This window comes from Rhea americana, unplaced genomic scaffold, assembly GCF_003343005.1.
Source record: "Rhea americana isolate MKP2758 unplaced genomic scaffold, rheAme1 scaffold_465, whole genome shotgun sequence".
Lineage (NCBI taxonomy): Eukaryota > Metazoa > Chordata > Aves > Rheiformes > Rheidae > Rhea > Rhea americana.
This window is the reverse complement of record NW_028186607.1, coordinates 179,177-194,038: the sequence shown is the minus strand read 5'-3', so window position 1 is coordinate 194,038 and position 14,862 is coordinate 179,177. Positions and strand designations below refer to the sequence as shown.

General features: G+C 35.9%; 1 protein-coding gene across 1 annotated transcript in view; it reads right to left on the bottom strand.

Moving 5' to 3' along the window:
- Window positions 1–14,553, bottom strand: part of LOC146589364 (potassium voltage-gated channel subfamily KQT member 1-like) — a gene marked incomplete at its 3' end in the record, with an annotated part of 103,956 nt that extends 89,403 nt beyond the window's left edge. Inside the window, exon 1 of the mRNA XM_085316351.1 lies at window positions 14,478–14,553. Within this exon, the coding sequence (XP_085172477.1) occupies window positions 14,478–14,547 (70 nt within the window). The remainder of the gene's footprint in view (window positions 1–14,477) is intronic.
- Between the last annotated feature and the right edge of the window lie 309 nt (window positions 14,554–14,862).

The window sequence follows — 14,862 nt, the reverse complement described above, 5'->3', positions numbered from 1 at the left end:
TTGTGACAAGACTGCAGTGTTTCACTGAGCATCAAATGAGACTTCAGTTTCAGCAACAGCAGCTTTAGCCCTGCCATTACTTAATGCAGGGAACTGAACACCCTCGCCCTATTACACAAAACGTGCAACAAAGAGTCTATCAAGTCTTCAAAAGAACTATACCAAAGTGTTAGATAATGTTACAATTAGCTATCTCTAACCTAGATATACAATGGGACTTTGATGACGCAAGAAAACTAAAACATGAGGCAACGGATTAAACATTTTTAACCTAGTAGCACTATTAAGCTAAGAGATTGAATTTACTACCATTGGATACTAGAGCACCTGGTGCAGCACTCCCATTCCTGAAAATGTATCACTGAGCATTCTCAGTGATATGTGCTCCTAACAAGTCAAGAAAATAATACTCTATAAGAAAAAGCAATTTCATTCAGAAGAAAGATCATGTTAATTGCTAGGAAAAAAAAACACAACAAGAGACTCTATTAGTGACTAAATACGTGATCTTTCCAAGGCGCTCTTCCTCAGCTTCAGCACCTTTAAAAGGAACAGACTGTCATATAAAGGGATCATCTACTGTTCCTTCAAAAGGAAAAGCCCCAAGATATCAGAAAAATAAAAATGGTAAGCTTTCAAAAGTAGCTACCATTTTCTTTTCATCTAATCTTTGTTCAAAATCAATCAATGTTTTAGTGAGAGAAAACTCTTCCATGATGGTCCAACTTCTTTAGTGCACTGTGCAAGATCAAGTTAGAGGATACTCTAGATCAGGGTGGTGCATATGTGAAACCTGGAGTAGYAGGGTGCAGGATAGTGAATTGTCCAAGCCCCTTTGCTTTACGGCTGACCAGCATGGGGAAATGTGTGAAATTCCTCAAGTCTTTGCAGTTGAACTTACATGGGAGCATGGCCAAAGACACTACAGGAGGAGAAACAGGAGGCAGTGATAGCTTCTTGGTGTCTGATCGCCCTCAAGTTTCCCAGCAGTGCAAGAGCAATAGCTGCCCAAGAAACACTCTTTAAAATAGACCCTGGCCTGAAGAGGTGGTTGCCTGCTGAGATAACCATGAACACTCTGCAGTACCTAACCTTTTAAGCTAATGTAGCCACTGTTCCTTCTGAGGTAGAACTATGTCCTGCTGAGCTATATTCTCTTATCTGTCAAGCAAAGAGAAAGTTTTCATCTCATGCCTTAGGTCATATCCAGTGACTCTAAGGCTAGATCTAACCTGAGGTTGCTGGTTGGATTCTGTGTATAATATAGATGCCAAGATTTCCTTGTTATTGCAACAGAGTAATTACCTTAGGGTTGGAGGAGAAACATCTGTTCTCAAAATGTAATATTGGTGTCTAAAAAGACAAATCATATCTGATGTCCAAGCTTATAGTCCATCCTCAAAAGACTGAATACTTATTTACATAAGAAACCCCAAAGAAGCCAGGTAAATACTTGAAATGCCCACAAGATAGTCAAACATTCTTAGACTTTTAAGGAGAAATGAGTTTTAAGATAGCATTGATGAAAGCAATTGCTATGCCCAGTTCTTTGAGACCCTTAACTTGCCATGTCATTTTGGTTTTGCTTGTGTTCCTACTCCAAAACTTAACTGGCTTTGATTGAAAGCCTGCGCCATCATGAGAGAATATGTAGATTAAGTAAATAAAAATAGAGAAAAATAGTTCACTTCTTAACCTGTGGATTCACTTCTTAACCTGTGGAATCTACTTTGCATTCAAATATATGTAATTTTCTTTGGATTAAGAATGAACTATGTGAAGCAATTTAGTCCTGCAGTTTTCTGTATTGGCTAGCCACAGATATGGCATGCAAACATACTAGGTTCACATAAAACAACTGGATTGAATTAACCCTTTTGAAAATAGAAAGGTTGTGCTTTTAAGTTTTATTGTAGTGTGGGATTTTGAGAGAAGTTTTAGTGTTTTCTGCATGAGTTATACTTAAAAAAAAAAAATACTGTCTAGGACTTTATTGTTGCTTTTTCTAATGGATGACATCATCACTCCTCCCAAAATACTTAAGAAAACAAACAAATCAACCCACCCACTCAAACCCAGAAAAGCACGGGCACTTTTCTTCCTCCTAAATAGGGTCTTTTGTTTTCAGATTCTTTTCACCACAGTTCCTTAGTAAAATAGCACAAGAACCACCATGATTCAGCTAGCCCTCAAGCATCATCTAAGGAAAAGTCCTTTGTCTCTGAAGTCTGACACTCTTTAAATTAAGGTTTGCAAGGAAAAAAGTGGTTATCCTAATGGTATATCTTTATTTGTAATAATGATACTAATAAATAATTTATAGTACTATTCCCATTGGTGACATGAAGAGGTAAAACACTGATACAAATAGTCGTTTGGTGAAATGCAAAATATTTCAGTGGACAGGGACTGAGGTAAATAGCATATGATTCATTGCAGAGGATATAACATGCAGCAGATCATTTAATAAATTCCTCCTCAAAATAAAATTTTATACTAGTGTCAGTGAATTTGCAGGTCCATTAGGCACTGAAAGTAATATCAATACAAATTTAAATGTCAATACAATGTCAGTACAAACATTTAGAGCACAAAACCTTTATTCTTCAGTGAATATCATTAGTTTCTTCATCTTGCATACCTGGTAAATATACACTGAAAACTGTAATACCAAAATACACACATCACATAACAAAAGACATTGTCTGTTTAAATATATTTAGCAATGCCAGTTAAAACATGAACTATAAAAGAAAATCATAAAATAAGCACATTGAATAAAGAGAAGTAGTCAAGGGCTTTTTTAAAATGATTGGTGAGAACATCAGAAACCCTCTTTGATTTCTTTGTGAGTCTATCAGTCATAGTAGTGCTCAAAAAGCAGCAATTCTTTCCAAGAGGACAGCTCCTCACCCATCTATCTACAAGACTTTCATAAATTTTGTTTTGTGTCTTTATAAAAGACAGAAACAAAACAAAATATACTGCTAAACATCATGACAGAACTTTTTCAAGATGTTTTCAGAAATGTTGCCCTTTGATTAAATGTCAGCCTTTTTGCTGGTACCAGACCCTTGCTGAACAGTAACATATAACTGTCATCATTTTATTTAAATAAACACCAAACAGCAGTGCTGTGTCTAACAGTATTGATGTTGATGGGAAAGAGGCGAGATATTAAAAAAAATAAATAAAATAAAATAAGTTGTCTGACTAGAAGTAACCTGCCACTGAAGCACTTGTTTTTCACTGTTTTTTTGACAGTATTTGGCAGTACAGATAATAGGTGGGAAAGGCTCATACTGATCCCAGGCACTTAGATTCTGGATGTCAGAAATACTCACATTTTTGAAAAGCCCATACAAAACCATATTCTTTAAAAAGACTATCTGTTTAGAGATTTTTCCTATTTGCTTGATCAACTAAAAATATATTAAAACCCCACAAATACTCCTTCTTTGATCCATTAGTAGACATCTTTTTCCATTCATCTCTTAAAATGATAAAAGGAAGTGCAAGTGTTTAGTGGGTTTCAAATGATATTTAAGGATAATTAATTTAAATAACTAAACATCCACGCATACAGGCTTAGAAACAGAAAGGATATTGATTTTCTAGCTTTAGTCAGGAGTCAACCTGCACACTGAGAAGAATTTGGGGGCAAGGAGAGGATGTTGATAATTCTTTGGATTGCCTTCCTTGGTGTGCTTTCCTTGGTAGTCACATGGTTACTGACAGAAATGGGATACTAAACCAGAGACACCACTATTTTGGACTTGTATGGCAAAAAAAAAAAACACGTTCCTATTTAGCAGGAATAAGGAGAGAAAGCCTGAAGTGCATATTTTTAACTCAATTTTATATGTGTATCTACCAAAAAAAAACACAGTAAGGTTGCTAGTAGGTGAAGACAAGTACAGAATACAAAAAATATATATATTATATTTATATAGTGGGATATACCAATGAAAGAAACACTTTCCCATTTCCTAAAATATGTAAAGCAGAGGGAGAAGAGGTGAACGTATATGTAGAAATGTAGAAGAAAGCAGACTAAGAGTACCTAAGTGAGTATATAAATTGTGTTATCTGTGATTTTGTTCTCTGAACTACACCATTAAAAAAGTCATGGAAAAGGCACTGAATGAAAAGAATATAAGGAGAAATAAGCAGCAGGCTTTCATGGTCAGCCTCAGCCTACTCATTTGAAAGGTGTTGATGGTACAACAACATTGAGAAACACTAGTTTAAACAATAAACTACTCAAAAAAAAATGTTTCATTAGCACAGACAAAAGTGCTTATTTCTTTGCCCACCCGTCATTGCGTAGATTCCTTTTTTCTTTAAACAAAGCAGAATTGCATATTGTGTACACATGTCAGGAAGAGGTGGTATGATTACCAGATGTTTGGGCCCATCTTAGTAATCAGACACCCTGCAGACTGGAATAATAAGTAAAGACTCCCTTTTCCCACAATGACATACGCTTCCTTCGGAGATGACAGATCATTTCAGCTGCAATGAAAGAGATTCATCATTTTGTAATGACGAAGTAGAAAGGAATATGTTGCTCTCCCTGTTCTTTACTTTTGCATAAATGAAGGATAAAGTGGCATCAATTAATTATTAATTATAGAGATCTTTCTAGCAAAGCACAATAATTTACCATCCTGCCTGTAACAATAGTTCTTTCTGCATAAGACTTCTGAAATATCTGAGTACTTTTCTTCATATTATATACAAAGATTTGAGAGATTAATTGCCCAGATGTTTCCTTGGGTTTTGTTCTCTCTTTCTCACATAATAAAAATCTTTCAGCACTTCCCCCCCCCCCAATAAACCCACAATCCATCTGCTATACTTTTCTGGAGATATAAAACAGTGCTACATGTCACAGTCATCCTAAAAAGTAAATCTTGTGAATCAGGAATAAATAGGCTGAACTAGATAGATGGAGATTTTCTTACCCAGTAAGAGAGATGAGGAAGACCAAACAGAGCATTGGCTGACTGACATTTTGGAAAGTGGTGAGGGGAGCTGAGTTACAAGAGATTCTCAGAACTTTTCTGTGACTTTGCATTCCCTTGCAGTACTTTAAAACATATCTTACTGCACTGTAAAACACAACAGTAACCAATAAACTTTTGGCTTGGCACAAGTTGGTGCAAAATTTTTTCTTATTTATAGTGACACAAGCTCGATCTCTTTTTGTTACTATTACATACACATAATACTATTTAAAAACTTACCAAAAAAGCAGCTGAAAGCTGGATACTACCATCTCTGTAATCTGACACTAAGTTTAGGTGTCTCTGAAGGATGTCATAACATTAGCTTTTTAATAATGCTTAATAAACATGTAGCAACATCTATTATAAATGATAGGTACCATATGCAGAGTTGGGTGGGACCATTCTTTATAGTAGCTTACCATATGGTATTCCTGTGAATGTGACACTGATAAAAGCAGTCTATTGAGCCTGAATGACTTACTCTGCTGCTGTAGTATTAAATTACCTTCCTTCCTCTTCCCCATTAATTTGCACTAGGAGTAAAGTTGATTCACCTGTCTGTCTCCCATAGCAGCTTCCATGTTCTCCAGCTGCTTATATCACCATGATTTAACAGGCTGCCTTATATTATTCTATTTGCATTTGATTTGCAGTGTAGGCAGAGGCTGGGGGGAAAAAACATGGGTTTGTGTTTAGAGAATCCACTAGAAGGACTGGATCCTATGCCCTTCCCTCAGCTTCCACAACTGTGAGGAGGCTACAAGATTTTTACCTGCTACAAGATTTGTTCCTGGGTCAAAGTGGATAGTTATAATTCAACCACCATGGTATTTCTCCTTTTTGTTTTGCTTCTGTAGAGCATAGAGCACCTAATTACATTAAAGAGGCCTGAGATCATTGAAAATGGTCTCATTGAAAAACAAACAACCTCTCCATATATGATCTGACTGGAGGGCGGGTAGCTTACTCCCATTAAATTGGAGTTTATGTGTAAATATAGAGAAACATTCTGTTCCATGGATAGCACCTCTAATAAAGACTCTGTTTCTGTCATCTGCCCTCTAGGTTGGTCTGGATCTACATAGTTTCTTGGTGGCTACATACCTGGGTTAACTTGACTAGCTGATTCTTCTCTAACAGACTGGTTAATAGTTGCTTCGGCTTTTCCTTCAGTAGAGGCCTCACCTTAAATTTAAGGTTCCTTTTTTCATTAGTGGCTGATCTGTTCAAAAATACACAAAAGCATTGCTGTACATCTGTCAGTTTTGGTCAAAATTTACCATGAGTTTGAAGTTTTGAGGAGAAAATGTTAATAGACAAAAGACATTGATCTCACCTAAGACTTACTGCTTTAGGAAAGTAGACTGAAAATATTTATAGTAGTAGTGTCCCAGTATATATTCCCCAAGTATGTGTATTCTTTATGCCTTAATTTTCTCTTCTGCTTGCATAAAGTAAGTTACAGAAAATGATTCTGATATATATAAGCAAATAAAATAATTTTCTTGATAGTAGGCTTATTACTAGTTTTATCAAAAAAACTTTTAAAAGACAAAATAAAATCTGATTAAACTATGAAAAAACACTTAAATCATAAAGAGATAAAAATCCTCAGGTATCTCATTCCATACCTTATTAGTAACAAAATGAACAAGGTGACCTCTAACAGCCACGTCACTGATGTTTCAATTATTTTTTTTTCCTTCTCTCCTCTAATTCATATCATGTTTAGTTTTAGGCCCTAAACTTTTAAACCTTTAAGTAGTGTATAATTTTATCTACTCAAGAAGTTCTAATGAAAGCAATAAAGCCATTCACAGGAGCAAATCTATGTATATGGTTGGGTGTCTGCAAGATCAGGAGCTTAGATAATGACCATTTTATGGCAGCAACTTTGTGCTATTCATTTGGACTACTCAGCCACCACCACACTTTTGGACACTGAAGACGTTAATTTGAACTTATATTAAAAGATATGGGAAACTAGCATGTAGGGCACCTGGAAATTTTAGCTAAGCAAGACTTAAATATAAAATTTTTAGAAATATCACACCAGTCACACTGGTTATGTCAGATCTCTTTTTCCTGTCTCTGCCTGTGTTGTTTGCATGGCTAGTAATTTGCAGGCTGAGACAGTCTAACTTCTTTGTGCACTATGTAAGATCAATCACTAAATAATACTGTAGCAAAAACAGCTAGTATGTAGTAGTAGAATACTCTGCACATACAACATTCCCCTTTTGAACAAGGCCATAAAAAAATTGAGTGTTTGATACACGTCACTGATTTTTCAGCATTCCTGTGGGTTTTAGCTTCAAGATAAAAGATAAATTCTCACATTTGTGCAGGTTTAATATAACAGTCTCTTGCTCAGTATGAGGTTTAATACAGCAGTCTTTTGCCCAGTATGAGAAAAAAAWTTTCCATGTTTTTACTGTGCATTAAAATAAAGAATAGTAATTAGACCATTTCTTACAAATTCAATATTTTTAGAGCAAAGCATCTTAATAAAAAACATAAGCATTACAGAGAGTTATCCAATCCCACAGAAAGGCTAGTTGCTGAATCTAATGGCAAAAGTCCCATCGACTTCCATGTGAACAAGATATCACAAACAGCTTAGCAGAAGTACTGAAGCATGTGTGACTATTGCTTTATTAGAAAGCAAAAGAAAAGAGCAAACGGGAGGCAAAAACTGTGAAACGATTCCTACTCTCTTTTCAATATGAATATTAAACAAGCAGGTACACAGGTGAGAGAACAAAATACATAGCATCCAGAAGCAGATACTGAAGATGACTTGAGGCTGCAACCTCTAAGTGGCTGTCCCAGCGTTAAAAGTCATTTGCAGTTGTGGTCGGCAAAGTCATATAACAAACAACATCAAAAATGCTGTAAATTACCTGATAAATATCTATATTAAGCCACAGTGGGAATTCTTGCCATTTAAATTCCCTCACACTGGAAATAAAGACCAGACATGCATGGGGAACAGAGAGGCCACTGATGAGGAAAAAAAAGGTGCTGAGTCATAGCTGTTTTAGCTGGAGCACTGACAGCAGAATTGTCCCTGGGAAGCTTGGCTGCTCTTTTTGCTATCTTTATTCAGGGCAAATTGGAACTGAGCATATTGTATATTCAGGATAACAGTTACATGATCCATGTTGGATGAATGACGCACTGCAGACACTGCCCTGATTTCTGTTTTCAGCAGAGGAAAAGCAACGAGAGAAATGCTACATGAGCAATCACAAATAGTGACTCCTCTAGAAGGAGCAGCCGCTGTGCTTCTATTTGGTCTCATATTTCTGGGGACGTAAGACATAACTAATCAGCCCTAGCTAAGAGTTCAGGTCTGCAAAGTCTTGCGCGCTATGAGACTTATTCATTTCTTTACATTGGCTCTTTCTGTGAAACCCCATTGCAGATACTGCTATGATCTGCTGAACAGCTGACTCTGCCACAAGGGATCATAAAAACGGCATTAAGCTGTGGCACTGCACTGTGAATGGAAAGTATGAACCTCAATCACAGGTGGAACTGGCCCTACTAACTAGCCTGCTTAACTCCATGTCAACCAGAGACCTAGGACAGGACAAATACTTCTTAAAGCAGCGAAATTTGAACAAGCTACAGTCTGAACACTGAACTGCTTGTGCTGTTATTCAGATGTAACACAGCACAGTGCCTGATGTAAAAAACCTATACACAATATGTACTAGGACAGCAATCAAAATATTTCTTTAGAGCAATAAAGACATAAAGTGCATCAGTTTCTCTAATTTTGTCTCACCCTCAAGGAAATATTACAGTTTTTCTGTCCTGTTCAATATATTCAATGCTTCCTCACAACCCATTGTGCTTCCTGCACATGTCAAGAATTTGTTCCTGCTTGAGAGTAATTGGCTTTGATCTTTCTCATTTGTGTATTTCAGAGAAACATAACAATTTTGCAAGAGGAGAGTACCCAAGGCTCTTGGACAACCAAACTAGCACCTAACTAAAGTTAATGAAAGAACTACCTATACACAGTCCTGGCCCAAACTGGACTATTGAAATCCAAATTCTGTACACAAGCCTTACAGCACTTTGAAACACCTGGAAGAAAAATAACCCTGGCATATTTCACCTACTCCTGCCTCCTGCCTGAAATTCCTTCCCTTTTGGCTGAGTTCGAACTAGAGGAAGAAAGGTTAACTTGGRCTACAATAATATCACCCTCAGCTTGATGTCTATAAGTGATTTCTACCTGCTCTTTTTAAAATGAAATTTGGTGAGATGTGGTCTGCTAAAGAGCAAGCATAAAGCATTTTTGACTAAATAAAAAAATAGGAAAGGAAGAGGAAGGGGAAGTGGGAGAAGAAGGAGGAGGGGAAGGGGAATGGGAAGGAATAAGCAAGAAGTTTTAAACTGGGTCATAGCACAGATTCAACTCACCACATTGGTGTTAGTCTTAAATGGAGGGAAGAGGCAGGATGCACAGTCAAGAGGTAGGGGGAGACAGGTCTTCTCCTTTCAGGAACCACATGCTCTTAGCTTCTCTTAAATCACTTTGGATCCACACTCTCAGTGTATGTTTTCTAAAGCCTTTCCATTGATATCAATATAATATTACAGCTAGTCTTGATCACTAAAAACAATCTTGAATTGTTTTACATGGAGAGAAGAAAGGTTAGAGGGAAGGGAGTTATTCAAATATGGGTTTAAAAGAGACAAATCCAAAAAATGATCCTTACTGGGGATAATTCATCAGTCCTATAATTTACACAGAAGACCCCCCCTGGGTGGTGGAAAGGAATGAGAAGGAAGTGGAGAAGGAAGAAAAGGAATAGGAAATCAACATCTGCTCTAAAAAACTTCTGCTAGTTTTTTCTCAGATAATTTTGTTATGTTCTTTCTTTTTCTTCTTCCAATAACTGTAAGAATTTTGGCAAGCTTTTTGTTTTACTATGTGTTTGAATAATCTCTGACTCAGGGGATGGAACTGTAACACATCAGTCATACTCTCATTATACAGAAGCTTGAAAAGTATTTTTCAAAATTCCTTTTTGAGACCTAAAAAAGTTCAAAGCCTTTAAGCAAATTCTGGGCAGATTTAATAAAAATAAAGTGCAAGAATATTTAAATAATTTTATTTAAATTTTTTTAATTAATTTTAATTTAAAATCAATTTAAATAATTTGAATAAATATAATTTGAATATTAAACCCTCAAAAAGTCTTGTTAGATTGCCTTGAAATAGGTTGAGGAATCCAGGGAAGAGAGACACACAATCAAATGACCGCAAACTACTGTGGGACTAAATTAATTATTCCCAACACTCATTGATTAGCGAGTACCATTCTGTCGGTTGTCCATATCCCTTTTATAAGGTTCAAAATGGAAAAACTTGGTTTATTTTGAAGAGTTTCATTAAGTGCATTCCAGAATACATATTTTCAGTGTTCCCCTTTTTTTCCTTTCTTCTTATCATTTCCCACACAACACTGAACAAAATGAATGCTATCCAAGTTGGGATCTCCCTTGTCCCTCCCCCAGATATTCAGAACTTCCTCAACTCGTTTTCTTCCACAGCATTTCTGCTGCAGGCCTACTCCTCCACATGCCTAGGAAATGCTGAACAGAGGAATGCAAACCAATTTTAAGGAGCTGTTGGCAAGACAAATAAAACACAGTCAGATTTATCGGGCTCAAAAGTAGCAATTCAATTTCATGAAAGGAGAGATAGGAAGCAGTGTCTGCAACTCCCAGGCTCTTTGACAAAAAAGATCACCTCAATAGCTGTATCTCCATAATTATTGCTTAACTGGAATTCAAAAAGTAAACAGTCAACTTGCAATCAAACTCAGAGGGAACCTAGCAGCACATTCTGAATTTCAGCCTCTCTCTCATTATTCTATCTCAGGGAGAGGCAGATGGATTTCATGGTTAAAGCATGTGGAGTACTAAGGAGTAGGGTCAGTTTTATTTCTGCTTTCACTAAGTTCCAGTTATCTGTTTATGCTATCCCTTAGCTGCAGAATTTTATAGAAGTAGGAGGTAAAAAATGCACAGTAACATTATACCCGCACAGATCTACTCTGCTTTGAAAGCATAACAGCCTGGTGAATGTAGTAGTACATCACAGCATAAAATTTCAAAACTAATGGGGATTTATCATAAATGAAATAATTGCACAAAATGCATATTTAAATTATAAAAAGATGCAAAATCATATATTAAAACAAATTTAAATTTTATTTACATAGTATAAATAAAATATTCAACAGAAGTCACAGCTATGTTTTAAATAAGCAGGAGTATCTCTTCAGATACACAGTAATTACTAGTAAAGAGTATCTCTGAATTTATTAGTGTTATGCAAGATGTTGTATTATTTCCATATGTTTTAAATCACATTTATTTAAAATAATCCATTGTTTAATAAACGTTTTCTCTGCAGGGAAGTTTTATCATTTTGATGTGTTAACTGCCCTTTTCACTCATCTGAGAGCCACAGCTCACTTGAAGAAACCAAATGCAGACAAAAAAAGGTAAGACAAACAAAAGGTAGAACTAACCATACAATTGGAGAGTCCAAAGGAACAATGAACTGAATGCTTGAAAACTTGTTATCTTCTACACTTCTAGTCATGCCTAATGCAAGATTTCTCCTTACAGTATATCCCTAAAACTGTCTAGCCTAGTTCTAAGTTTTTTAAAAAGTAGAAACAATTCCCTTTTTCTTAATAGACTGTTCTATAATATAAAAGGAAATACATCAAATGTTCTAGTTTTTCCTAATTAGATTAATACTAGACCCTACTTTCATTGCAAAATGGAGTTCTCCATTTTTGGTGCTCACACCCTTCTAAAATAAGTAGGCTTTGGTCTTCTACTCCCTTTTCTTATTGGAATCGCCACAACCTAGCTGTTTTTGTTGCTTTTCTTTAAGCTCTCTGAAACAGGTCACCTAGGTGTGTTCATAAAGCAGTTTGATATTCTATATGCAATCACTCTACAAGATCTATGCTAAGGTATGTGGGCAGCCTCCATTCGGTTTTTATGGACAACTGTAATTCAGTGCAATATTTACAGCTTCAAAGTTTCTTCTAGAGCTACAACTTCTCAGTTTTCTTCTTATTATTGAATACCTGGATTTTGGATTATTTTATCTTAAGTAGCTTCTTACTGAAGAAAATACTTCAGTAAAACTTGTTTTTAAAACTTCATGAGCAACAATGTATTTATTGTGCATATTAGAATAGCATCCATTCTATACAACAAGAACAGTCATTGAGGTATGATCCCGAATTAAGTTTCTTTAAACCAATTACAAGAAGCATGGCTACAGAGTAGATTTTTTCTCCATGACACAAGAATTTAAGATAGCTTTGGGTCTTTTGCCACCAGCTATCTGGGAAGAGATATTTACATAGAGTGTACAAAAAGCAGGAAGGAGGAGAACTTGAAAAAACACTCACATAACTAATTTAAGGATCTAGTCTGCATAGATGTAGGACAGGAAGATAACTGTGACAACAGCCCTGAGAGAAATAAAATCTAAAGCCACTGAACTGTTCCTAAACCAGAGACAGTATCAATCTAAAGTTTTAGTAGTGTTTAGGAAGATGAGAAAACTCTGGCACTGATGCGAGGTTCAGCATTAACAAGGGACCTGGGTTTTCTCAATGGCCATAGCAATAATACTTTTAAAAGAAATTTGTCATAAGACACCAGAAAAGTCCACCATCAATAACTTAGGCTGTAGAAGCCTCTTACTAAGAAGAAACTCTTACAGGCTCGATTCTGGAATGCATGGTTTAGAGAGACAAGACTTTTGCCTACTGATCTCAGGGGTTTGGTCAGTTGAAGACTAGATCCCTGTGCCTGCAGCCAGTTTGGCTTGTCATTGCTTATTCCCTAATAAACTTGTGGACTTGAAACTGCTCTGTTTTTTTTTGTTTGTTTGTTTGTTTTGTTTTTTCTGTTTGTTTGTTTTTTCACATCATCTTCTGCTCAAGTAGTGGAAAGGTACACAAGATGCAAGGGGAGTAGAAGCTTGAAAAATACCAGAAAGCCCTCATGCTTCTGTGGAACAGTGCTTATGGGATAACAGCAAAGGACTGTTATGCTGGTTAGTGAGTCATGTTAGATAGCCATATTTCTCCTCTACATGCATACATGCTGCAAATAGTTGCTTTCCACTTCATCTCCAAGAACATCTGTGAAAAATTCACAATTACAAGCCTGAAACTAAGCTTTCTGTTGGTAGCATGTAACAATCAACCTCTTTTTAAATAATATTCAAGGACTGAAAGAAATCAAATTAAATGTACTTTTAAGTACATTTATCACCTAAATATGCCATAAGCTAAAAGAGGCACATTATCAGAAAAGATCAAACTCATAATTTCAGAGAAAAACATTGCAGCTCCCTTGAATTAAAATTTATTACTTAAAATATCTTTTCAAAATGATTTGTTCTCTCCAAATGTTACAATCTTTACTATGAAAAAAGATACTTGTTTTTCTGTTACACGCCTTGTATGGAATGGAAGCTGCATTTCTGACCTGTTTTGCTTAAAATGCCAACTGTATTCCACCCTATTCAAACTTGATCCCCAAACCATAGGAGTTTCAAACTTTGTTTAGCATGATATGTAAGAGTATGACACATGGTTTTGCAAACTTCTCTGTATTCAGATGATCTATGGATATTGGATACCTTTTTACAAGCTTCTAAAGACATTGATGACACCGTCATATATCACTATAATCCTGCACAGCTCTTATTCCTCAACAAATATATTTTTATTTCTGAGAGGAAGGAAAACTACTATCTAGGTCAGACTTGGCTCAAAGTGATTAGCGAACAGAAAATAAATTGGCAACCTCTGTCTAAAACAGCTTCAGCAGTAAGAATTCAGAGAATAAAAATACATGCCCTGAAACAGAGCCAGGTCAGGCTAGACCTAAGCTGGCATGAAAATATGAGAAAGAAGTTGTACAATGTCTAAAAGTGCTTTAAGAATAAAATCCAAAAATGACCAGTCAGATAAAAAGCAAATGTTTCCACTGACAACAGTGTGAAATTACACTGTATTAATGAGCAATGAAAATTATGTTGGATACATAGCATGTTTTTTTTAAAAAAAAAAAAGTTCTTCCTCAGGACTGTGTTAAAGCAAGATTTAATTTCAGAATTAAAGAACACTAACAGCAGACTGCTTCTAGTATGTGGTGTGCACATTAAGTTACAATATTACAATTCCTAACTTACCTAATGTCTTCAATGTACTTATGTCTTAGTTATATCAGCAGGGTATTCCCTGCCTTACTAATGACATTCTTTAAGGAATCATGGCACAGATTTCTTTAGTAATAAGCACTGCACTTTGTCAATGATTTCACTTTCAAAAGATCTTAACTTTCTAACGATCTGCTTATTGTTACAGAGTATAAAAATTAAATTAACAACTCTACCTTGTATAAATTCTTCTATCTTCTTGGAAAAAGTGCTGATCCAAACTTTTGCACCATTCATGTGTCCCATATTTGGCTTCAACACTCTGTGGTTTGCATATTTGGACTTGTGATATTTTTAACTGCACTTTTCTTTATCAAGGTCAAGCTAAAGTGTAAGCTATTTTCTTGGGTCAGCTGGGTACTTTGACCAACAAATCTCCCTTCTTCTTGTACCAGTGAGATAGCTGTCAGTTAGAGGTTTGGTATGCTTAGAACTCTGCTTGACTGCCCAACATCCCAGGAAAATAAAAGCTGTAAAGACAGGGCCATAAATCATAGGAAGAAAGAAAACATTTGTATTATACTGAGAGCCCAGTAACACCACTGAACTTCAGAATCTGGC